Consider the following 24,577-nt stretch of genomic DNA (forward strand, 5'->3'; position numbering starts at 1 on the left):
AGGCTTTGAGAGCCTTCCTGGCAAAGCAGCCATTGTCAGGGAACAGCTCGGGCTGGAAGGGTTCACCCAGTGCAGTCCCCCTGCAAGAGCAGTTCTGCACCGTGAAATGCACCTGCACTAAAACCCCTCACTGCATCTGCAAGATCAGGAAAAAAGCACAGCATGGGGCAGCTGAAGAGGAGCAGAATTTGGGGGAAGAATCCAGGGAACTTTTGCCAAGGTGTCTTATAGGAAGCAAATCAAGACTGAGCTGGGACCCAGGGAGCGCCAATGTTTATGAAATTCTTCCAGCTCTCATTTCCTGAGATTTTTGTAGATACAAGTGATGAAGAATTTGATTTTCCCAGTGCCCAGGCTAGGCATCAGTGTCACTTTGATATTACAGCTTTGACTTACTCTGAAATGTAAACTACTGAAGAGAAATCAGAATTACTGTTTTTTTTTTTGCTCACCTTTAATCCACATCATCCACCCTACAGCAAAAGGTAAGCTCACACTAGGTAGATAAAAACTGAGGCACACAACAACATACAAACCTCATATATGTGTGTATATAACATAAACATGAATTCTTTGTGAATTTTCATCACTGAAAATAAGCAGGAGCCAGCCTGCCAGTGTTAGGTGTTAATGTTGCTCTGCTTGTGGTGCAGCTTCTCATTTGGAAGTAGGGATTCCTCACTGGAAAAGATCCTGGTTGGAGATTTATTGTGTCAAGACCTTTCCCTACAAAGTGCTCAGCCACCTGTGATGATTATTTCTCTATAAACCTGAATGATCATGCTAAGACAGGAGAGCCACCACAGAATCATTTAGGCTGGAAAAGACCTTTATGACCATCTCCCCTTTTACCTGAGCTTCTGCATCACCCTGCATTGACAGAGAAGGAGACTTCCAGTTCCTTGTCTTGGCTAAAATGGAAAACACAGACCTGCAGATGTTGGGTCCTTCAGTACAAGGAGGACAACCTGAGCATGGGGGGTTCCCTGGAGCTCTGAGTTTCGTAGAAGTCCCTACCCAGTAGTGCACCCACAACACTCACAAACTTTGCTGTGTTAACAAAAAACGGGACAGGACAAGGGGGAATGGCTTAAAACAGCCAGAGGGAAACTGGGATATTGGGAAGAAATCCTTTCCTGGGAAGGTGGGGAGGCCCTGGCACAGGGTGTCCAGAGAAGCTGTGGCTGCCCCTGGATCCCTGGAAGTGTCCAAGGCCAGGTTGGACATTGGGGCTTGGAGCAGTCTGGGATAGTGGGAGGTGTCCCTGCCCATGGCAGGGGGTGGAACTGGATGGGCTTTAAAATCCCCTCCAATCCAAACCAAACCATTTTAGGATAAATCTATTCATTTGCATTTTAGAACTCCTCAGAACCTGCACAATGAACAGCCACCTCCAAGCCAGCAATGGGACAAAGCAGCACAGAATTTTCACAAGAAGTTTACAAACTTCCCAATTTATCTTCCCAAACTCACTGCACAGGTCTCAGTCTCTTTGGGGAAGCAGTCTTAACCCAGGCCTCATCCCAGGGAGAAATTAAGTACTGAGACACCCAGTGGGAACAGAAAAATTCTTTCCTAGGCCAGAGAGAACATTTTGTCTCTTCTCCACAGATTGCATTTCCAAGGGCTTCACCCACAAGAAGCTGCTCTCACTGTTGGGTGTTGGGTGGGACTCCTCAGATTTGATGTTAATTTGCACAATACCAGTGAAAAATGTAAAACCATGAAGCTGAAGGTGTTTGTGATTTGCATCTGCTCAGATCTTTGCACAAATCCATCCAGCTCACGGTTGTGGCTGCTCTTACACAAAGGTTGTAATTTGACTTTTGTAATTTGACTTTTTTTTTCAAAAGCTGTGGTTGCTGGAAATCCCTGGGGAGCTGCTGTGGTTAGCTCTGGAATGAAGCCAGGAAAAGGAGAATGGGATTTGTTATTTTGCATATTTAGAACATGTCAGGCAGGGCCCACACAAACACCGAGTGGCTGAGGGACCAAGCCATGAATTGATTCACACCAAAGTCGCGCTGCCTTTCACCTTTCCAGCAAAACCCTGAGTAACAACTGCATTTGGCCTGCAAAGATAAATATTAAATCCTGAATTTACATCAGCTGCTGCTGTCACAGGCTCCCTTATGAGCCACAGCTCCCAGTTGTTAACCACTAACTGGCTCAACCACAACGCCTGTTACTAATCGCTTACTGAATAATGGAAGTGACACAACTGATAAAAGGTTTCAATCCTGGAAAAAAATGATTTATAGTATTGCACTGCACTGGCACTGTTATTTGTGTGACAAATGGTTGGACAGACACCAGTTCATCTCCACACACCTCCACCTCGGATATGGCAGCTCCTGCTGGAGGATCCAAATCGTCGGGCCCCGCTAACAACGCAGCCACGCCGGCGTGAGGGGCTGAACGCTGGCATTTGATCAAGGCTGAGCCCCAAATCAATCCCATGGATTTTATTTTTTGGTGCTATTTTATTTTTTGGGGGGCAGGGAAAGGAGTATCCTGATAAAAGCAGGAAGGCACAGCTCGGGAGATCAGCCCTGCTCCTCCAGCGCAGAGATGAAATCATCAATCCCAGTGAGGCTTTAATGACTTCACAAGGCTCCAAATCCTTCATGGACTTCACCTGATGGCCAAAGCCAAACTGCAGCATCACCCACAGCTGTCAAGGCTGTTATGTTGCTGAGTGTTATCACTGTGCACTGCAAATCCCATCCTGCCCTCAGCTGGGAGAGAGGGACGGGGCTGCTTTTGAGGCAGAACAGGCCAGGATTTCTGTCTCTTGAGAAATGAATGGAGTTTTAAATTTACAAGCAGCACATCAACAGCAGCTTTCTCTCATTGGTTGTATCAGCAGCATCCTGCTCCCTGTAGAAGTCAAACCTATTTTATCAAGCCACTCCTTCTAACACAGCCAACCCCTCAGTGTGCTGAGCTTCCACAAGGCTGCATTATTCTATTATTATTCAGCTTTTCACCCCAAATCTGCCATTTTTCTCATTAAGAAAAAAATCATTTCCATGTCTATAAAAATCATGCCACCCCCTGCCATGGGCAGGGACACCTTCCACTATCCCAGGCTGCTCCAAGCCCCAATGTCCAACCTGGCCTTGGACACTTCCAGGGATCCAGGGGCAGCCACAGCTTCTCTGGGCACCCTGTGCCCTCCCACCCTCCCAGGAAAGGATTTCTTCCCAATATCCCATCTAAACATGGACAGAGAACACAAAGCCCCAGCAGAGGAATCTCTGGGTTGGCCACAGAAAGACAAGAGCTCCTTTTGCACACAGGAGAACACTCAGAGGAGAGGGGGATAAGAGCACCTGATAAACTACAAGCAGCAAGAATTTCCTTCAGAAGGCCTAAAAGATCTCTGGAGTGGTAAAAATCCTACAGGCTGCACTCCCAGTAGCAGGAGAAATGCAGATGGAGTATAAAGATGATTGATATCATGGGAAGCAAGGAAAAAAAAATCCCCATTCACAACTGCTTCTTGTGATCTCAGGTCTAACTCAGTGTATTTGCTCTTGAAAGATACTTGTGACAATGTGGCATTAAAAATTGCTCAGCTTTTTATTCCCTGACAATCTCCTGTCAGAGACTTGGACAACTATTACTTTGCCAATGGAAAATGCTTTCTATCCATATCCCATATCAGCCTTCCCAGGATTTCACAGAGGAGCAGTATGAGGTCAAATAATACACAGATTCTTCAGGATCCCTTCCCTCCTTTCAACTACAAGCATAATATCCTTTTTTTGGTTTTTCCAATTCTCTGCAATATTCCCACTGCTACAAGATCCCTTCAAAATTACATGACCTTTCCAGTGGAGTTAACTTGCAGGTACAGAAATGGCACAAACCCCCCACAACACACTAATACAAACCCACTGCCAAAAAGCTGAGCTATCAAATATAATAAAGGTTGATACAGATTATTTCCTTCAGTGGGCATATCTGGACTTGCTTGGTGGGCAAGGACAAATGGGTTTGGTAAAGAAAATGAGCATAAAATAACCAGGTAAAACAAGGTGCAATCAAAAGCTGATGAGAAAATCAGAGTTACTGGTCAGACCCTGCACTCCTGGGTTCCCCCAGAGTGACAGAATGTTGTCCCCAGTTGAGCTGTATTGTCACTGAGAGGACACAAAACCTGTAAAAATGCTGTGGCAAATCCAGTCAGCTTTTCCTGCTTGGAATGGGAATAAGCTGTGTGTGCTGAAAAATTGAGTAACCAATTTGTGCTCCAAAGTTACTGTAAGGGATAAAGAGGAGAACCTCATTGATTATTGATTGGTGTGGCACAGGGAAGGAGATTCACCCCAAAAAATGGAGGGGAAATCATGAAACCTGTCCCCAGAGATGGACAGCTGGGACAGAAACAGGCACTTGGAGGGAATTTCTTCTACTTCATCTCTCAGCATTCCCACAGTTCTCATTTCAGCCTAGTCCATCCCTCCCACCCCCTTGCTAAAGTGGCTGGACTTCTGACTAAAACTACCAATCACAGAGGTGTCTGGCACCTTTTACTTGCAGATTAGAATCTCCATCACCTCTTTCCACAAAGCTTTTTAGGAGGGAGGAAAAAAAAGGAGATGATTAAAAAAAATTCACTTTGAATTTGTCCATCAAACTGGAGTTGATGTGTTAGGACAGACCCAGCAAAAAATGAGCACCCAGTAGGGACTAAGAGCTAGGAGGTAACAATTCCTACATGGATGAGTGTGGCATTGCCTTGAAATGACAAAACTCCTCTGTATTTCACAGGGTCTCCATGATCTACTTCTCTCTGGAAGGATAACTGGAAGGAACAAGAATCCTCTGAATGTTCCTTGTATATTTGTATATTCAACATCCTCCTCCAAGCAGGACCAAAGCCCAGCACAATTCTGACAAGCAGAGACTCAAAGAGATTCAAAGTGCTACCTTCCTTTGCTGCCCAGAAAACCATTCTGGATTTTATTCTGGCTCTGGGGGACAGTCTGTGTCAATCTTTTCTGCTTTTTTTTTTTTTTACCACAAGTGTTGCAGGTTCAACTTTGTGCCTAACAACCCTGACAGTGTCCCTTCACATTTTTTAGACGAGCCATTGAGTAGGATTATGACAAATTATGGGGCCTGATGATATGTAAAAGGAACATCTCCTCCACTCAGAGGCTGTGGAGGAAATCAAAAGGCTGAAAGAACTATTCGTGGAAAAAAAGAAAAAAAAGAAAAAAAAAGAAAGAAGAGCTCTGTGGGGAAGCAGCAAGGTTCATTATGGACAGATTATTCATGATTCAGGAGTTCATTATTAATGGATTATTTACAAGTATTTCCAAAGTGTTGTCAGCTGTTCCCCTGGGAATAGCTTTTCAATAATATCCACAACTTAAAGAAAGAATGATGAGCTGTATTGATATTTTTATTACTAAAGGCAGCAGGTAATCATCAATATGTTTAAGAGAAAAGCAAAGACCTATTTCCAACCTCCTCCACAGTTATTTTTTCACGTCATAACAGCTCTGGGCATATCCTGCACTCTTTACTTAGCAATAAATGACACTGCTGCACTTAAAAACTTGTGTATATGGAATTTTATAGCAGATCCTGATGTTCTGTGACTCTGGGATTCTATGCAGACCTGCTCTGTTAGTCCACCCTCAAAAAATAAAATAAAGTAAGGTAAAATAAAATAAAATAAAATAAAATAAAATAAAATAAAATAAAATAAAGTCTAACATCACACCACAAATTGAAGCCCAGGTTTCCTCTTCCACAGAGGGAAACCTCCCCATCATTCCCATACATTCCATTCCACCACACGTTACCAAGGCTCAGCTTCTCACTTCACATCTGGGATCCAAAGTTTAACCATTAGCAGTGGTGACCTAATAATTAATGAGTTTGCCTGGACAAACTGGTGTCTAATTGTACACAGAGAGACTGAAAAATAAAGATTGCAGCTGACAAATCACTAAAAATTAATCAATTTTCACATTCTCCTTGTAATCACTATGGATCCTCACACCAGAGTCTTTAGGTAATCTGGTGAGCATTAACTTACATTTTACCTTATTATTAAAAATATTAAGCACATATTAGTCTATGATTTATTACAATTAGGTTTGTTCTAATTTAATTAAACACTGAGGCCTCTTAAGTATTCTATGAAACTCAGGTATGTTGCTTGGCAAGTGGGGTCTTCCTGAAAATTATTTTTCAGGAATCCTCGGTGATATTTTAGAGATCTCCAAATGGGAAAAATTACCATGGATGAGAGCTTAGTTTTGGGACAAAAATGTACATTAGTCACTGGGTAAGTATTGCCAGACTTCTTTCCCTACATCCACCTTCCCAGGCTCAGATTGCTGGGTCATTCTTGTGTGATAAACACAAGATCTCACCATAAAATGGTGTTTATTTACAACAAAAAAAGCAAGCAGTTATTTCTGACTGCCCATTCCGAGCCATGCACCGAACGGTGGCCAGCCAACCAAAAAGTGATTATGTGTGTGACAATGCTGATGCTGAGCCCAAAGTAATAATATTGCTTCCAATTTTAAGGTTAAGCAAACCATGAACTGCCCTTTTATGTATCAATATGTTGGTTAAAGCATTCAAGGTGTCTGGAAATGGGCTGGATCCCTTTTGTTTTGTTTTGTTCGCCACTACAAAGCATCACCTCGGTGTTTACGATGGTCACAAACCAGCCAGCACTACTAACAACTTTCAAATGAGGATTTAAAAAGTAAAATACCCTTTATTAAAAACTGTTTTCTCCTTGAAAAGCTTGCAGGACCACTGCAACACTGTTGTTGAAGTCCCAAAGGGAAGAGCTGTGGGAAGCGGAAAGAAGAGGGAACCTAAAGAGTCTTGGAGCTGCCAATTCCTTGTCAAACGAAGCAGAGGCAGAAACACTCCAGCTTTGCTTTGTCATCCATCACCAGAGTGCAGCTCGTCCTCCCTGGATTAAGGAGAGGGATTTGGAGCAGAGGGGAAGGAGCCAAAGCCATGTCAATGCTGGCCTGGAAAGCCCAAGGAGGACATGGGGCCGGCAAGGCCACAGCGCCTCTCATCGCGTGAAGCCTCCCCGGTGACAATCCAAGCCTAAAAAAAACCATCATCTTTGGAAAAAAGCCCACAGGTGTTCCCCACATCCCCGAGTCCCACTCCAATGGGAGATTTGCTGGGATTCAGGGAGCCTCACAGAGCTGGTGATGTCTCTGTCACCGTGGAATCGGTTCCATGACTGCCTCTTCCCGGCCCTCGGGTGAGCACGTTTGGGCTCAAACAACAGAGCCCACGCTGCAAGAAAGTCCCAACAGAACCAACAGGGGAGAATTTCTCCCCTTGAAAAGTTTACCTTTCCAAGGATTTTACCTCCCTGATGGAGACAAGATGGAATATTTCTAGCTGCCCTTCAGGTTTATTATGATTTGAGCAGCGAAGATGCACCGAGAGGCCCCAGAGTCAAACACCCCTGGCTGCTGGCACAGGGATGAGCACACACAGCTCAGCAAGTACAGACTCAGAGAAGCTTCTCTTCCAAAGGAAGGGGAAAAAAAAAGGTCCTCATAGCTCTTCTGAGCTGCCTGGAAGCAGTAAAATGTAACTACAAAACAGGCACAAATTCCCCCCAAACCAGGATCTAGAATTTCAGACAATAGCTGAACCCAAATTCATCGGAACAAAACCCATCAGCTCTGTTTCAAAGAGCAAAACCCAAGATGACATTTTTTTGCTGGGAATTCTGGTCTGACCCCTATGTGGGAGGTGAGAACTGATTTAAAGAATTTAAAAGAATCCTCCAAAAAATTAAAAAAAAATTAATTAAAAGCTGCTTTTTCAGGGGTGGAACTGGCCAATTTGAGCTTAGTTTTAGGGAAAATACCACCCACAATCCAAATAAAAGGAAAGCAGCAGAAGAGGGGCAGTACCATGAGGGGGGCATTTAGTGGCAGACACACCTCCAGGAAAGGCTGGGAGCCTGCAGGACTGCAAGAATTTCAGGCAGGTGGAGAAAAATGATATTGATTAACAGAAATAAAAATTTGGGGTGATACTGGAGCATTTTAATTGCATTTTTCCATCCCCTATCACAGCACATTCCAAACATAAGCTCTTCATTTGATGCACGGATAATACAGCATTGTACTCCAGCTTAGTATAAAGTCCTACTCCCATCTCTTTGAACCACACATGCATCCAAAAACTAGGAATTGCAGGATATTCAAATGTGAGAAACCAGAGGGGTGGCACTGAACAAGAAGCATCACTGACAATTAAGTATTTCCTCCTCTGGTGCCTGGAGTTCGATAGGCACGGCTTTAATGATTTTATTTTCATTTGAAGGCGTCTGAATGAAGGAAGATGTGACGTTTTCATAGGGGAAGAGATAAACAGCAGCCTAATCAGCCTCTGAGACACGAGAATCTAAATGAAGGACCCAGCCACCGACCTTTTGCTTCTTTTAAAGCACATGGATTTATCCTCATTACGGGATAAAAACAGCCCTGGCTTTGCTTGGGAACGTCAGCCTCGTACCTCTCGCAGACAATCCCGATGTTTCCCGGCACAGCTGCCAAAATAGACGTGTTCTGGCAGCCTGGAGGTTAAACTGGATTAATTCCTAAAACCTGAATGCTGATCTGCTGTCATTTAACATGTGCTCAACATGTGTGCTCAGCAGCAACTGGAAATGAAATATCTCAAATATTATCAAACGGTACATCATTAAATATAAATTAGATGGAAACAGGGGAAAGCGAAAAATTGACTAGGAGTTCAGCTACTCTAAATGGCTAATACGGCCATTTTTCACCTGAAGCCCTCTCCAATACAGTTTTGCCATTAAGCAAAAACCCAAAGAAAGGTAATCAATTCCAACTAAAAAGCACTTCTCCCGGAATGACTGCACTTCAAACCCCTGGCTGGCTGCCAGCCTCGCCCCTACCCCCAGACAACAGCCATCAATGTTTCTGACTATCACAGGAGCACGAGGGGCCATGCATAATTGACTGGAAGATGGGCTAAAACTGTGCCCAATCAGTGTGTGATCAAAACCGCGTGGAATATTCAGCGCCACTTGATTACACGGAGCCTCGTCCTCGCGCTCTCCTCATGAAATCTCTTCAAGGTCCAGAGTACTGTAATAAGATCATTACTGTCAAGCGCTACGAATCGCAGGCAATGAGTCTTGGGATAGGAAGTCATACTTCACAAGCTCCTCTGGTCTTCCTTTTTTTTTTTTTCCCCCCCCCCTCCCTCTTTTTTTTTTTTGTATTTTACTGCGTGTTGAGGCAGCAAGGCGACGAGGTGACAGATAATGATCACATCACTGTGTGGCAACTAGAAAGGCACTTTTAAGAAAGAGCACAGAGAAATCAGCTTAAGAGAAACTCAAACAAAATTTTTTTTTTTTTTTTTAAGGGCTTTTTCTTTTCCCCCCTCAAAAATTAAATAGAATTAAACTGTGCAGTATTCTCCTTTCATGAATTGTGATTTAATGTCATTGAATTTAATCATTTGATAGATTTTCATATTATCCCAAAGCCTATTACCTCACAGACAAATGGCCAATTTTCTCCAGCTCACGCTCACAAAAGAAACCTTTATTAATTTTTTTTTCTTTTTTAGAGTCGGGGGTGGGGAGAACTGGTGGAAAATGTCAGTGATGAGGCCTGTTCAAGTTTCCCTTTTTACCTACTGCTTCCTGGAGTTACACACCACATATGATGCATAACATCTGTCACAAGTAACTGGTCTGTAAAGAGAAAGGTGGAGGGACAGAAAACAGGAGATTAAAGCACAGGATATAAAATAAACATAACAGCAAGCTCAGTGCTGAAACCTCACACAGGGCACGTGGATCTACAGCAGGGACTTCAGCTGATTTAAGGCTTAAAACTTGACAAAACAACACAGGTTTGAAATGACTGACTGGCCAGGAGCTGGAAATAAAGAGCTCAGCACTACTGTTACAGGGATGGCATCAATACCACAGAGCATGGGAACTAGAATGATTTCAGTTGTGGTTTTTAACTGGACAAGGCTCCAGTGATGGGAAAACTGCTAAAGAGGAAGGGAAACACATCTGCCCCATCTCCAGCAACTCCCACCTACAGCACCTCCATCACCTCCTCCAGGCCTGGCACCTCCCACCATCTCCAGCAGATTAAATCCTGTACCACAGCATTCTCCACTTGGTGTTCCCTATGGAGAACCCCATCCTCATGGATTTGTTCCCTTTCAAACACTGGGAGGCTGCTCCTCAAACCTACCCTTTGAACATCATCATTGCATGAAAAGACTCAATGTCCACAGAATCCCAGAATTGCTGGGGTTGGAAGGGACCTCAAAGCTCATCTTGTTCCATCCCTGACATGGGCAGGGACACCTTTCACTATCCCAGGTTGCTCCAAGCACGGTGTAACCTTGGGCACTTCCAAGGATCCAGGGGCAGCCACAGCTTCTCTGGGCACCCTGTGCCAGGGCCTGTCCACCCTCAGAGGGGAGAATTCCTTCCCAACATCTGACCTGAACTTACTCTTTCAGCCTGCAGCCAATATATGCACATTCAGCCATGTATTTAGTAAAACTGTTCATATTTATCGCCACTCTCCTCAGTTTTGGACGTGTTTTTTAAAAGACATCACAAACACTTTGATAAAAAATCAAAACAATAAGTGGCAAAAATATTTCTTGATCTACAGGTAAATCTTTCTTCATCTACAGGTTGTTACTAAATCCATAATTAACTAAAATGTAGGGATTTGCAACTAAAAATGAATTAACAGCCTGTAATTTTTCTGTGTGTACCTCTTGATTATGAGATCTTATCAGCCAAGAGCTGATATGTTTAATAAGCCTTAGGTAAATCAGACCTGACACAATCCCCCTTGAATTCCAGGACTGAGCTATCCATGGCAAACCTCCACACCCAGGGCTTCTGAAGGGAATTATTTGCACTCTTTAAAGGATGCCGTTTCCCACTGGGAGCTCAGTTCCAACAAGCTGATGAGTTTTGAGGCATCCTTCAAAAACTCAATCTTCCTTCTACACCAAAAGACCCTGTTTATCGAAACTGTGACACTTTGCCTTGAGAGGTCAGTGGGAACAGGAGGACAAAGTTATACTGAGCACAGTTACCTGATTTTAGCCTTTTCACTGGCTGTAGCTTTTTAACACATAATCACCTAATTCTATGATATTTTAATTTAGGTATATAGGTTCATCATGGGAATGCCCTACACTCCAGAGAAAGTGGAAGGCACTTGTAGAACAGACATTCTTATTTAAAGAACTGAACTACCAACTTCTCTAGCAGGAGTAACATTTTACAAACACTCATTGCTACCTTGCAAACATCACCTGGTGGACATCAGGAACCATTCTCATCATCTGTGTCAAGCTGCCAGCACATTGCTGAGGACACTGATTACCCAAAGCCAGTGAAATGCCAAGGTGTCACTTGTTGTGAATCAGTTACAAAGCTACTCAAAACTTCTTCCTTCCCCCATAAAATCAGGCCAAATCCCAGCGTGGCACTGGATACACAGCGAGCCCTTCTGCTGTCACAGAGCTCAAAGCAGGACTCATTTTTTAGGGAAACGTAGAAAATAAAATCAAAGTGCTGTCATTCCCTCACTCTCCAGATGTGCCAGTGTGTGCAACCATCACCAATTCATCCCAGGCCTCATCCTTTCCAGAATCCCCTTTTCCTGCTGACCACCACTGCGACGCTTTTCCTTTCAACCAGGTAGGCGGAACCGGCCGCCTCTCCCGACCCCGGCTTCTGAAGGGAAGCAGGAATCTTTCAACTTGTTTAGCCTGCAATGAAGTAGGTTAAAACAATAGATGAGCTTCACCTCCCTTGTCTTTCACTCCTCAGCATCAACTTAAGTGTCTTTCAGCAGCAACCCTTTCATGTCAGGGAGGCTGTGGCAGCCGAGACTCGAGGATTCCCAACAAGTGACCTTTCTGCCTTGGTTGAAAGCCAGGCTCTGAAGATTCGGGCTGGTTTTATTAATTTCTGCCCTCCTGCTTCCCCTGGGTGCACAGCCCTCAGCCAGGACTGAGCTTCCTGTGGATGAAGTCACAGCTGATGAGTGGAATTAGAGCCCAGGAGTGTTTTGACAGGGAGAGGTGATAAACTCACAGATGCTCAAACAAGCATCTGGCATTACGGACAACAGATATGGGCACACACTGCTGGGTTTTCCTTTTGAAGCTCTCTTGCAGGCAGGAAAAACACAGCTAGCTATTTTGCTCATTTTTAATGCCAACTAAACCCTAAGACCTGCTTTGTTTTGGGAGGTACTGAAAGAAATTGTTTCCTAAAAAGCAGCTGGAGCAGAGAACAGTTGGTCAGAGGAGGCTTGCAACTCTTTCGAGATAATCCACAAAATAAGGACGCAAATACTTAACTGAACACATTCCTATAATCTCACTGAAAGCAAACTCATCAAACTCCAGGTTTAGGAAGTGGGTGTCCTTTTTTTTGGGTCCAGTAAGAAATTCAGCAAAATGTTATTTGCTGTAATTCCTGAAATGTTTCATGTACAGGAAGACCACACAAATGACACGATGACCAACAAACTACAGGTGAATTCAGCAGTAACCCTAAATGGATTTTTAAACCAAACCTGTTTAAAACCCCCCAACCTTCCCAGAAATCTGCTTATCCTGCCAATGCCTCCAGTTCCAAATAAATGCTTCTTCTCTTCATTCAGCATTGCAGTCAAAATGCCACCTTTGTATCCTTCTCTCTTTAAGCCTTGAATATTTTTTAAAACTGTGAACATTTACTTCCTAAAACATCAGGCACTTAAAGAGACCAGAAATAGAAGCAAAACCTGCTGTCCCTAAACCTTTTATCAGAAGATGCACAGAAATACTGCATGACAGGATGGGAATATACTCCTCTTCTGTAAGATTTGGGTCTGCACTGGGATTTAAAATTCTATATTTATGTATTTATTTTCTAGAGGGGAAAAGCTTAAGGTAAAAAAAAAAGGCAAGCAGGAAATTATTAAGGAGTTACTGTTTTCCCATCTTGATTCCTCCCCAGACTTTGTGTTGCTGCTGAACCCCAACAGCATTTACACAGCAGGCTGTAATTATTGATAGCTGATTTATAGGGACCAGCTGAAATAATTAGGATGGCAAGATCACCAGGAATAACTTTTGTGGTGTACCTACACGGACAACACCTGTTTGCTGTACACTTAATTATCCTCTGATGGACTCCGAACACCTTTTACTTGAAGAAGTTTTGGTGGCAGCTTAGTTCTGGGCATCACTTCAAGCAACACAATCCATCCAAGGACCTTGACATCCAATGGATTTGATTCCAAAGGTTATAAACTCTTTAATAGGTGAGTGGTTTTGCCCTTGCTGCAGCTGCAGGTCAAGATATTACATTTCAGAGAAAAGGCAGTGACGATGCTGGGGCTTTTTGTGCTGGAAAGGTTTGTGAACATGCTGTCCTCTGACAATGTCAGAAGATTTCTTCCAGACCATAAAAAGCCAAAAAAAAATAAATTAAATATATATCTAAGAGCAGCAAGTAAAAATACTCTCCTTCATCATGGTGCTTAATACAGCCTATGATAAGTATTAGCATTAACAATACCACTTCTGCTCCTTGAGTTGTTTCCATAAAACTTCCAAAAATCCCAAATGACCTTTTTTTTTTTTTAAATGCTCAAAAAATTAGAATTTTTTTAGTTCAGTGTGGCAACCACATTTCCTAACCTCTGCACCCAAGGAAATGTATGTTAAAATTATGTGGAGGACACCACAATGTGGTGCCAAGAACGTTTCAATCACCTCAGGGTACAATGCCAGCAGGTAAATCACCAAGATGCTGAGGAAAGCTTAGGGTGGGAGAATGCAGGGGAAATGCCCACAGGTTTTCCACACATTTCAGTGACCCTCTGTATTGCTTCTGATTTATCCACTTTAAAAATCACAATTTCAGATGTTATACAGAGAACTACATTTCCCCAGTTCACCTCACCATTCTGGCTGTGGGGTGGCTGAAAGGGCCACAGGGAGACACCAGCTGAAAGCAGTGATAGTTGTACTTATTGGTAAAAGAACAAATGAGAAGTCTCACTAAACCTTGTTCTTCCATCCACAGAAAACAAACTAATATATTTTAATTTCCCACTTACCTAGGGCTCATTTTCAACACTCAGTGACACAAAACATGTGTGCTTTTAAAAAACAAGGGTTTTTTAAATACCTTTACCAGTTTAGCCTAGCAAAAAAAAAAAGAGAAAGAAAAAGATTTCTTAGTGAACTGGGGTTCATCCTTTAGCTAAAAGCCAGAAAGTGTGAACCTGGAGTTGGGTCTGGACTGCACAGAGCAGTGAAGCACCAGGAAAAGCAATTACTGCACAAGGGGCAGAGAACAAATACCTTTGTGTTAAGAAAACAGTTCTGAGAAGAAACACAAAAGGTCCTTCTTTGTCCTTCAAAAACTTCTTTAGAAACAAATGATGAAGAGGAACATGGATTTCAGAGAGTTTGGAAAGTCTGCCTGAAGTTGCTGATCACATGTCCTGCTCCTCAAGCACTGCTTCCCAGCTCCACCTGCGCGCACGCACGCGGAGCTTGGGGGGTTCTGCCCCAGGATGCTGAGAGAGGAGATGAAATCCTTCCCTGGCAGGGTGGGCAGGCCCTGGCACAGGTGCCCAGAGAAGCTGTGGCTGCCCCTGGATCCCTGGGAGTGTCCAAGACCAGGTTGGACAGGGCTTGGAGCACCCTGGGATAGTGGAAGGTGTCCCTGCCAATGTCCCACCCCAGGGGTGGAATGGATGGGATTTAAGGTCCCTCCCAACCCAGCCTATTCCATGATCCTACGGTCCCCCTGAGGGAAGGAGAGGCTGTACCCATCCCACTGGATGTGATTGTGCTGGCCCCACTGGCCAGATCTGATAATGAAAAACTTGGAGAGCAGGGATGATCCCTATGCTGAAAGGCAGCCTGGGGCTTTCCTAAAATCCCAGTGATGGATGGAGGGGAGGCAGGCTCAAGCTGGCACAGCCATAAAGCCTTAAAACTTAACAAGAGTAAGAAAAATAAACACTGGCAAAGATCTTTCTGTGAAGAATATTTCCAAGAAAGCTTTTTAATTTTTCTGCTTGTTTTCCAGCTGAAAAGCTTTCCTATTATCCCAGGCTGTTGCAGGAAGTGCAGCAGCACAAGGGGACCCAAACAGATGAGGCTCTGAGCAGCCATTCCTCTTTGAAACACAGCTCTGTCTAATCCTGCTCCGAGCAACTTCAGGCAGCATGGTGGGAAAAAAACTGCTGGTTGCTGGCACCTTGCCTAATGTAAGCATTCCTGCTGCTACCCTCAAAAACATCGAAGGGTTTTTTTTCAGTGACAAGTTCTGCACAGAGAACTGAAAAACTTCTCCCTGGGTTTCGCTGTGCTGGAAAAAAAAATATAAAAATTTCATAAGAATCTGATTTTCTGAAATAGGAATCGATTTTAATTTTAATTTTCATCCAAGTGCAGCACAGGTGCTTTAGCATTTCTGTTGCTGTGAGCATTGTCTCAGAAAAGCTGCAGAAAGATAAACCAAGGGAGATGAAAGAACCCATCCCAGAAAGAGAGGGCTGTGCATGTGCAGATAGTGTGGAGAGAGAAGAATCAGCATGACCTTTATGGAAGGGCATAAAAGGGATGAGCATCAGTCCTTGGAATTGGTGAACCACCCTGAGCTCAGTGTCCATCATCGTGATATCTGAATACTTGGGCAGAGGTCAATGATCAAAGCAGGCACGTTCAAGGAGGGAAAAAAAGCCCTGCAAAGTGCAGTAAAAATGCTCGAGTTTGCTGAAGACCAGATTTAAACCTCATTGAACACCTCAGCTTTGGTGCAGACGAAAATGAAGGAACCCAGAATTGCTGTTTGAAAGCTGACACTTGAAACATGTCTGGAGCCAAAGGAAGGCAACACGAAATCTAGAGTTACCCACACCATTCAACTCTGATCCATTGTACCTGCCTGAGAACAGCGACTGCAGGAGGATCCTCCTCCTCCTCCTCCTCCTCTGCACATGGAGCCCAGGATTTCCAGAAGGAAGGAAGGAATGAAGACATGGTTCTCACACAGTTACCACCACAGATTTTGGGAGCTCATTTGCAGCAAGTTACTTGCACATCTCCCAGAACATCATCTTTGATGGCCTAATTTGGATTTGGGGGTCTTCAAAAGTGCAGTAATCCTCTGAGGGTGCAAATCTATGTTGTGGTGGGGGAAGAAAAATCCCCAAGGGAATCTTTTAGGTCACTGGGCAGATTTGTAGCCAACTGGTGGAGAATACGGAAATAACTGGAACTGAAAACTGCTTTGAAGTGCAAGACAGATGTGGAAATCATAGAAACACTGGATATCCAGAGTTGCAAAGGACCCACAAGGATCACTGATCCAACTCCTGGCCCTGCACAGACACCTCAACACTCCCACCCTGGGCATCCCTGGAAGTGGTGTCCAAACTCTCCTGGAGCTCTGGCAGCCTCGGGGCTGTGCCCATTCCCTGGGGAGCCTGGGCAGTGCCAGCACCTCTGGGGCAAGAACCTGTCCCTGAGATCCAGCCTAAGCTCCTCTGACATTCAACAGCTTAGAGAAAATACCCAGAACAGCCTGAACCTGGCTGGACTCGAGGATCTTTGAGACCTTTTCCAACCTGAACGATTTGGTGATTCTGCCTTGCACCAACACAAGTCCCAGAAAATGCAAAGGCTGCCAGGATTTGGAAAGAGCAGCCCCTTCAGCCTTTTTGAGTCTTGCTAGGATGTCCTTAATGGGAATGTACAACCACTATTACTCTTTGTGAGACGCCCTTCTCCTAAAAGGACAGGCAGCTCGAGCACGCCTCATTGCCTTCTCCTTCAGCTCCCGCTGACAGACGAGGCTGCCTGTCCTCGCTGTCAGCCATCCCCTCCCAGCCCTGCCAAGGATTCAAGGACCAGCAAGATTAGCTGTCTGCTGAAGGATGCCCAGAGCTCTGGGGTGCTCAGAGCCCTGCATGGAAACTCCTGATTCTGCTCTTGTGGCCAAAGTGCCGCTTTTCAACAGCAGGGTTGTGCTTGAGAAGAGATGTTGTAAAATGACAGAATTTAACAACCAGTGAGGCCCTCCTGAGACACAACTGGCAAGTCCCAAACAGAACAGAGTGCTCACCTCAGAAGACAAGTGAGAAGAGGAAAGTCAGTGGAAGCTGATAGGATCATGCAGAGGTCTGAACACTGTAACAGGAGGTGTTGGCACTGTTGGAGCGTGTCCAGAGGTGGGAATGGAGCTGGGGAAGGGGCTGGAGCCCCAGGAGAGGCTGAGGGAGCTGGGAAAGGGGCTCAGCCTGGAGAAAAGGAGACTCAGGGGGCCCTTCTGGCTCTGCACAACTCCCTGCCAGGAGGGGACATCTGGGGGAGGCTCTGCTCCCAGGGAACAGGGACAGGAGGAGAGGAAATGGTCTCAGGCTGGGCTCAGGTTGGATATTGGGGAAAATTTCTTCAGAGAAAGGGGTTGTCCAGCCCTGGCACAGCTGCCCAGGGCAGTGGTGGAGTCCTCATGCCAGGAGGATTTAGCATTTGTGTGGATGTGGCACTTGTGGATGTGGATTAGTGGTGGGCTTGGCAGTGCTGGGGGAATGGTTGGACTCGATGATCCCCGAGGGCTTTTCCATCCTAAATGATTCTGCTCCCTTTAAGGCTCCCTGTGTGTTACTGAGTTGCTGCTGGCTAACAATTTCTTGCCCTTCTGGAAGCACAGTGATCCCATTTCTAGGAGAGGGGACAATTTTGTTGACTAATGCAAGAGGATTTCAGCTAACACGGTGGAAGAAGAGGAGAAGAGGAAACGAGGAGGATGAAGGACGGACTCTGCAGTCACAACAGTGATACCGGGGACAAGAGACCCAACTGCAAACCCCCCACTGCTCCCTCTTGGGGAGCACAGGACCACACAGGCTCCAGCTCCAGTGCCTTGTGAAAATAAATCTCCCCAGGAGAAGGAAAACATACACCTATTAGCTGCTCAGAAAGAGATTTTTCAAAGGCTCTCGATATCCAGCTGGTCTTGATTCATATTGACTTCAACAAAATATTCTTGGGCCAATGGTGAATGCTCTGAAAAATCCCCTCTGTAATTTGCCATTGAGGTATGAAAATAAGTGGTGTAAAAGGGCTTCTTTAAAAGAAAAAGAAAAAAAAAAGGACAAATTAAAAATGAAAGGTTGAACTAAAATTTGGCTTTGGGCCATAAACTAGGGGGGGAAACTAACAGCAAAGATAGTTAAATGACTGGAAAGAGAACACAACAGGAGCTGTTATGAAAAAAAAGCTGATGGGTTTTTAAAAAAGGATTTGTATAGATAGCTGGGGAAATAAATTCCGGATGTGATAGAAGTGCAATTGAGAAATTAAATAAATGGAAAATAAGGATGACTAAGTAGTAGTTAAACATGCCCCTTCTCAGTTGTATACTATTATCACATCTATTTTTAATGTCTCTTCAGCTGTCTGCAATTGTCATCCTTTTTTCAGAACTTGTTCCAACATTCTTTGATACTGAATTAGCTGTTTTTTACTCTCCCATGCTTACAACCACATCTTTTTCTTACTCAACACTCCCCTTTTCCCACAATGTTATTCCATTGTCTCCCTTTTTCATCTCTCCTTATGTGTTGACTCCCCAGTTTCTGAGCCCTCCAACCACCCTTGTTCATCTTTTTTTTTTTCTGGAGCTCTTTTGGTTGAATCCTAGCATGTTTCTTTTCTTCTTTTCTAAAGCTGCAAGCATGTTTTATATCATATCTGGCTCCTGTACACATTGTTACCCCTTCAGAAGGGCATTGAACAGCTACAGCAGTGTGGAAATAGTAAGCTAAACTAAGGGAGAAAAAGAAGTTCTTTTTGGCTTTTGCTTTCTGGCTCATAAAAAAAAAAAAAAAGAACCCAAACATTTAAACTCTCCCCTTTTCCTTTTTATCCTCAAATAACACAAGCTTTCCATGAGCAGGTGAATATTCAAACAATGAGAGGCATCAGAAGTGTTGGCCATTCTAGAGCTCAGGATGTGCCTAAGGAGATGTGATAACACAAGATTTAATAATACTGAAAAAAATACCCACGTTCTGATGTGATCTGTGGGCTATGGAGTGAACCTGAATTTTTCCTCCTTGTTAACCTTCCAAGTGTGCCTCTTCCTTACCTCAACACCTAATGATGGCTCCATATTAACTTGAGGACTCTGATTTATTAAAAAAAGAAGTAAAAAAATGACTCTAAACACATTTCAGGCAGCTGAATTCACCACTGTGATGCCTCAAACGGTTCAGCTCCATCATTACAAGCCCAGTCTCTAATTTCTCACAATTCCCCTTCCCTTGTGCATTCAGAGCCAAGGCTGTAGCTGAGCTAACAACACTCTTTGGATTGGCATTTTCAAAATCCAGGCTTGATTTATATTTTTTTTTGAAACCTACCTTCAGCTGTGCCCGAGATCCCATCAGCTTTGAAGTTGCTTGTGCTTTTCTTCCGGCGGTGCTTCTTTCTGTTGGCGTGGGGGGAAGGAGGGGGGTCCAGTTTGGGGCTGGTGGTACTGGATATGCTGGGGCTGGAACACACTGAATCTCCCAGGCCCGTGTCTGCAGTTGGGGGAGGAGAGAAAAAAAGGGAGAAAAATGAAAATGCTGTGAGATTTAAATGAGTTGATTGTTAGAATCCGAGCTGTAACCCCTGGCTGTTCGCAGATATGTTCTTGAGCTCTTTCAGGAGACTCTCCAAGCAATAGCCATCATTTTGTTCAAAAAGGTACAAAAAAACCCCAACTTGGCTGAAGTGCTGAGTCAAGCCCTGTTAGATTAACAGAACTCAGCATCAATTTTAGGAGCAGGTCTGCTGGAACACACAAAAACAAAGGGAAAGCACTTTATTGCTTCCAATTGCTCCTTCCTCCAAAGATCTTACCTAGCCTCAAATTAATTTGTGTAACATTTAATACACAAACAGAGCTACCCCTGCATCCTCTGGATGTTCTCTGCTGTCATTAATATCAGAAAGACACACACTGAAAAGGCAGTGAAGGCAATAAAGGCAGGAAAATAGTGTGCACCTGGTACAGGTAATAATGGTGTGATAAAGGGTCACTTCCTACCTGCTCCCAAGGAAAAGAAATAATCCCATGTTACCCTCTTCAGTTTCCTGCTTTATTAACTCCGACAATTTTAAGAACTGGGTCCTTCCACATAGTAAATACTCAAGTAACTTAATCCAGGATTTCCCCTCAAGGTTGGTAATATGATTTTTGTTTAATTACTGGCTTGGTTTGGATTTTAATTATAAAATTCCACATAAAACCTACACTTAAAGGAAAGTACTTGCTATTATGGAAAGCGAAGCCATTTCCAGAACCTTGCTTAAATACCATATTGCACCTTAGTGCAGTATCAGGACTGCATTTATGTGCCATATCCTTAAAATCTCCTAGACAGATATTCAGCAAATACATTCCCATGATGGCCTTTTGGGGTTAAATACTTGATGACTGGTTTCAGAATAGCAGACACAGGGAAAAGAATAAAAATCCTTATTATAAAGCTTAAGTGTAATAATAGGAGTGCATTTAACTTCATATGTCAGAAAAATACCAAGCCAATGATTATTTAAAAAATAGCTTTTGATTTTTTTTGGCATAGTTAAATTACTACAGAACTGCCTGTTTTACAAAACCCAACTTATTTTGGTTTCTTTTTCCTCCTAATAAAGTTTATTTACTAATTACCCCCTAAGCACAGTTGTGCTCTAAGTTATTAGTGGGGGATAAATTATGTAGCTAATTGCCTGGCAAGAGAGACCAAACCAAACATTAATCTTTATATTAAGGATTTCTGTTCTTTTCCCCACATCCACTTGCTTGAAACCAGTTCCCAAGAATTTAACCCCAAAAGGGAATCACAGGAATGTATTTTACTCTGTATAAGTGCAGGAGATTTTAAGGATTTAACTGGTGCAAGTGGCTCTCCTGGCATAGTTTGCTGTCTCTCCAGGAGAGAAGGAAGGCAAATCCAAGTGGAAATCCTGGTGGGATTTTGGTGCCAAGGGGACAGAGATCCCTTTGGATCGATGCCATGGAAAGAAGATGCAGAAAGAGGGTGCCAGAAACACAAAGGCACAGATGCAATGGGGTTACTGCCAGTCCCAAATCCTGACCTCCAGCTTGACTCTGGAGGTTTCCAATAGCAAGTGATACTTAAAAAGAAGGAAAAAACCCCAGGTTGCCAAGAGGAGCCGTGGCTGCCCCATCCCCGAAAGTGCCCAAGGCCAGGTTGGATGGGGCTTGGAGCAACCTGGGATAGTGGAAGGTGTCCCTCTCTGAGGTGTTAGAACTAGGTGATGTTTAATGTTCCTTCCAACCCAAACCTTTCTGGGATTCTATGATCCAAAATGCTTCACTTTTTCCCCCCTCATTCCCAGCTTTCACTTTAGAAACAATTAACCTGCCCGAGTTCATCACCTCCTGCACCTGCAGCATCAACCACCATGCCCTGCACCCATCAAACAGTGAAAAACCCCCACAATCCTGAGGCAAAACCACAGAATATATCCCATTAAAAACCATCAGGGTAGATCCACACACTGGTGGCAGCTCTGTCTAATTTCCAGGCCATAAATCCCCCCAACAAAACCTGCTCAAGAGCTCTGAAAAATGAGGGACGTACGGGGTTGATGCCTGGCGTCGGAGAGCTGAAGAATTAACCTCCCATGGTAAATCCTCGTCATCCACAGCCCCTTCCAGGTAATAACCTGCTGTCCTTGGGTCAAACTACTCTCAAGTGGGAGCCTGGAGCTCTCCCTCCCCCTCAACCAGCAAGGAAAGGCTGATCCCCCATAAACGGATCCGAGCCGATATCACCCGGATTCCCGGTTCCCGAGCCCACCCTTTGAAGATGGGAGTTATTTAACATTCCCCTGGTTTAAAATATGAGCAATCAAAAGGCGCTGGGCTTCCACGCTGTGCTCTCCCATTTCCCACTCCTTCTCTTGCCTGACAAGGTATTCTTCAAATTGAAAAGAGGGCTCCTGAAAGCCCGGGCTTCGGGAAACTGTAAATGAGTTCAGGCTTCAGCCCGCTGAATGCAATTTCATCCTCCTGACTGAATACAAATAATGCATTTTATTTGGTATCAATTACCACGCCTGAGAACAGACGACCACTGCTGGCACTGTTAAATATATAATGAAATAAAATAAAATAAAAAATAAAAAAAAAAAAAAGAAGGGGAAGAAAAAGGCAAGGAAAAAGGCATGGCAAATTAAAAAAGCAAGCGCCTCATTACTCCCCATCTCAAGCAGCTTTGACAGAGGCACTGGAACTCATAAGCCGTGTTCCACTGGGCTGGGATGGGCTGTTTTGCAGCCATCCCGCACGTTCAATGTCAGCCATTAGTTCTTCCCAATCGGGCATCAATGTTCAACACACACCCGAAAAAATATATAATACTGGTAATAATAATAACAATCTGCAGCCTCTCCGAGCTTCAATACTTGAAGTATGAGTCAAAGCAGCAGTTTCACTTTTCACTCGGGAAGCTGACAAGCATGACTAGAGGGGGAATAAAATAACATTCAGTTCGCATAAATATCAAGCGGGCTGCTTGAGACTGATGGGCCAGGAATGTATTCTTAGCCATCATTCTGGCAGACAGGCCCAAGGACACTCATAACTTATTTTACAATCATTTAGTTTCAGCTCAAGTGGAAAACGTGACAACTTATCTCTGCTGACAAGATGCCATATCGAACCTTACAATTAACTCTCCCCCGATTATCTGCCCAGCCCATCATTAGCTCTGTGGCGCTTGATGGACTGTACGGGCGCAGCTTCCCTTGATGATGGTCATCATTTGCAGGGTGCAGAGCTCCATTACACGACACTGAGGACAAAACTCTCCCCTTGCCACCTAGCTGGGGTTGTCCTGACCGGCACGGCCTCGTTTTTGCAGCTGTTTTGAAGAGTGATGTGCAGCAAAACGCTGCTGGAAAATGTCTTCTCCCCTAAAGCGGAGCATCCTCGTGTTTCAGCCCACGCCTGCTGCTGCCTGTGACCTCCAGGAGTGAGCCAGAGATGCCCAACCTCTGTCCCAGCAGCCAGGAGCTTTCCTCCCTGTCCTCCATCCCTCCCCAGTGCCACTATTAAATACTCCTTCAGCAGGAGGGCAGAGCCGACACAGCCACACCGCAGAATCAGTCGGCTTGGAAGGGACCTTAAACCCCAACTCCTGCCATGGGACACCTTCCCCTATCCCAGGTTGCTCCAAGCCCTGTCCAGCCCAGCCTTGGACACTCCCAGGGTCGTGGCAGCCCTCAGGACGTGCAGCATCTCCAGACCCAAAAGCACCAAGTGACACTTGGTGACCAAACACCCCTCGAGTTACGAAGAGATGGGACATAAAGCCCCACTCTTCACATGGTGATTTTTCTCTACAGGTGCAGGACATGTGGATTAAGACAGATTGTTCTGCTTGTGCAAGTCCAACCTTCATTTACGAGAATTTACCAAACAAAACAAAAAAGCCAATGCAGCTTTTACTTCGCAAAGAAAGTGCCATGTCTGCTTCTCTCCAAGATCCATTTTGTAATTATGGTCATGAGAGAAATTCCTTTCAAGTATGACAAACTGTGGCAGAAGAAAGGAGGGGTGGAACAGAAGAAACACTCTGTGGAAAAGAAGAAACACTTTGTCTACAACTACAACCCAGAGTCAAGAGACAGAACATTAAATGAAAACCAATCCTCAGAAGAGTCTCAAGAGCTGTGCTGTTGTACTGGGCTTTATTTGCTGTTTGAAACAATCTGATATCCTCAGTATTACACATATATTGTAAAAGGTAACTTTCCATCCAATTCTCACGTCCTATCTTTTTTAGTATTTAGTTATTCGGAAGCTGCATGAGCTCAACATATGGATCTCAAAGACAACTCCATTTGTGCCCCCTAATGACTTTGTGAGTGTCCTCCTGGATTTGAAAAGGGTGGAAAATTAACAGAATCACCACTGAATCGCAGGACTGGAAGTGACCCAATAGATCATCCCATCCCACCCCCTGCCATAGGCTATTCCACATCCAACCTGGCCTTGGGCACTTCCAGGGATCCAGGGGCAGCCACAGCTTCTCTGGGAACCCTGTGCCAGGGCCTCTGCACCTTCACAGGGAGGAATTCTTTCCCAATATCCCATCTATCCCTGCCCTCTGGCAGTGGGAAGCCATTCCCTGTGTCCTGTCCCTCCATGCCTTGTCCCAAGTCCCTCTTCAGCTCTCCTGGAGCCCCTTTAGGTCTCACCGGAGGCCTTCTCTTCTCCAAATGAACACCCCCAACTCTGAACTGTCTGAAACTCAATCCAAACCCAGACTGTGCTTCTTGGTGCTCCTTGACCAGAAAAACAACAACCTTGCATCCCGAATTCCCGAGCCCCCGCACCAAACCCGTCCGAGATGCGACTCCTCCAGCACCGCAGCACCTGGCACTGCAGAGGTGCAGGAGATGCCAGCACAGGAACCAAGGA

The 24,577-nt window shown here is 44.5% G+C and overlaps 1 protein-coding gene across 8 annotated transcripts in view; it reads right to left on the bottom strand.

Annotated features, from left to right (window-relative positions):
- Positions 1-24,577, bottom strand: part of AGAP1 (ArfGAP with GTPase domain, ankyrin repeat and PH domain 1) — a 308,125-nt gene that overhangs the window by 61,378 nt on the left and 222,170 nt on the right. For all 8 annotated transcript variants that reach the window (XM_014261324.2, XM_005532757.3, XM_005532756.3 and 5 more), the window contains one exon: positions 19,497-19,658. In XM_014261324.2, the coding sequence (XP_014116799.1) occupies positions 19,497-19,658 (162 nt within the window). The remainder of the gene's footprint in view (positions 1-19,496; positions 19,659-24,577) is intronic.

This window comes from Pseudopodoces humilis, chromosome 8, assembly GCF_049639895.1.
Source record: "Pseudopodoces humilis isolate 2021_Gansu_Grassland_sample_001 chromosome 8, ASM4963989v1, whole genome shotgun sequence".
Taxonomy (NCBI): Eukaryota; Metazoa; Chordata; class Aves; order Passeriformes; family Paridae; genus Pseudopodoces; species Pseudopodoces humilis.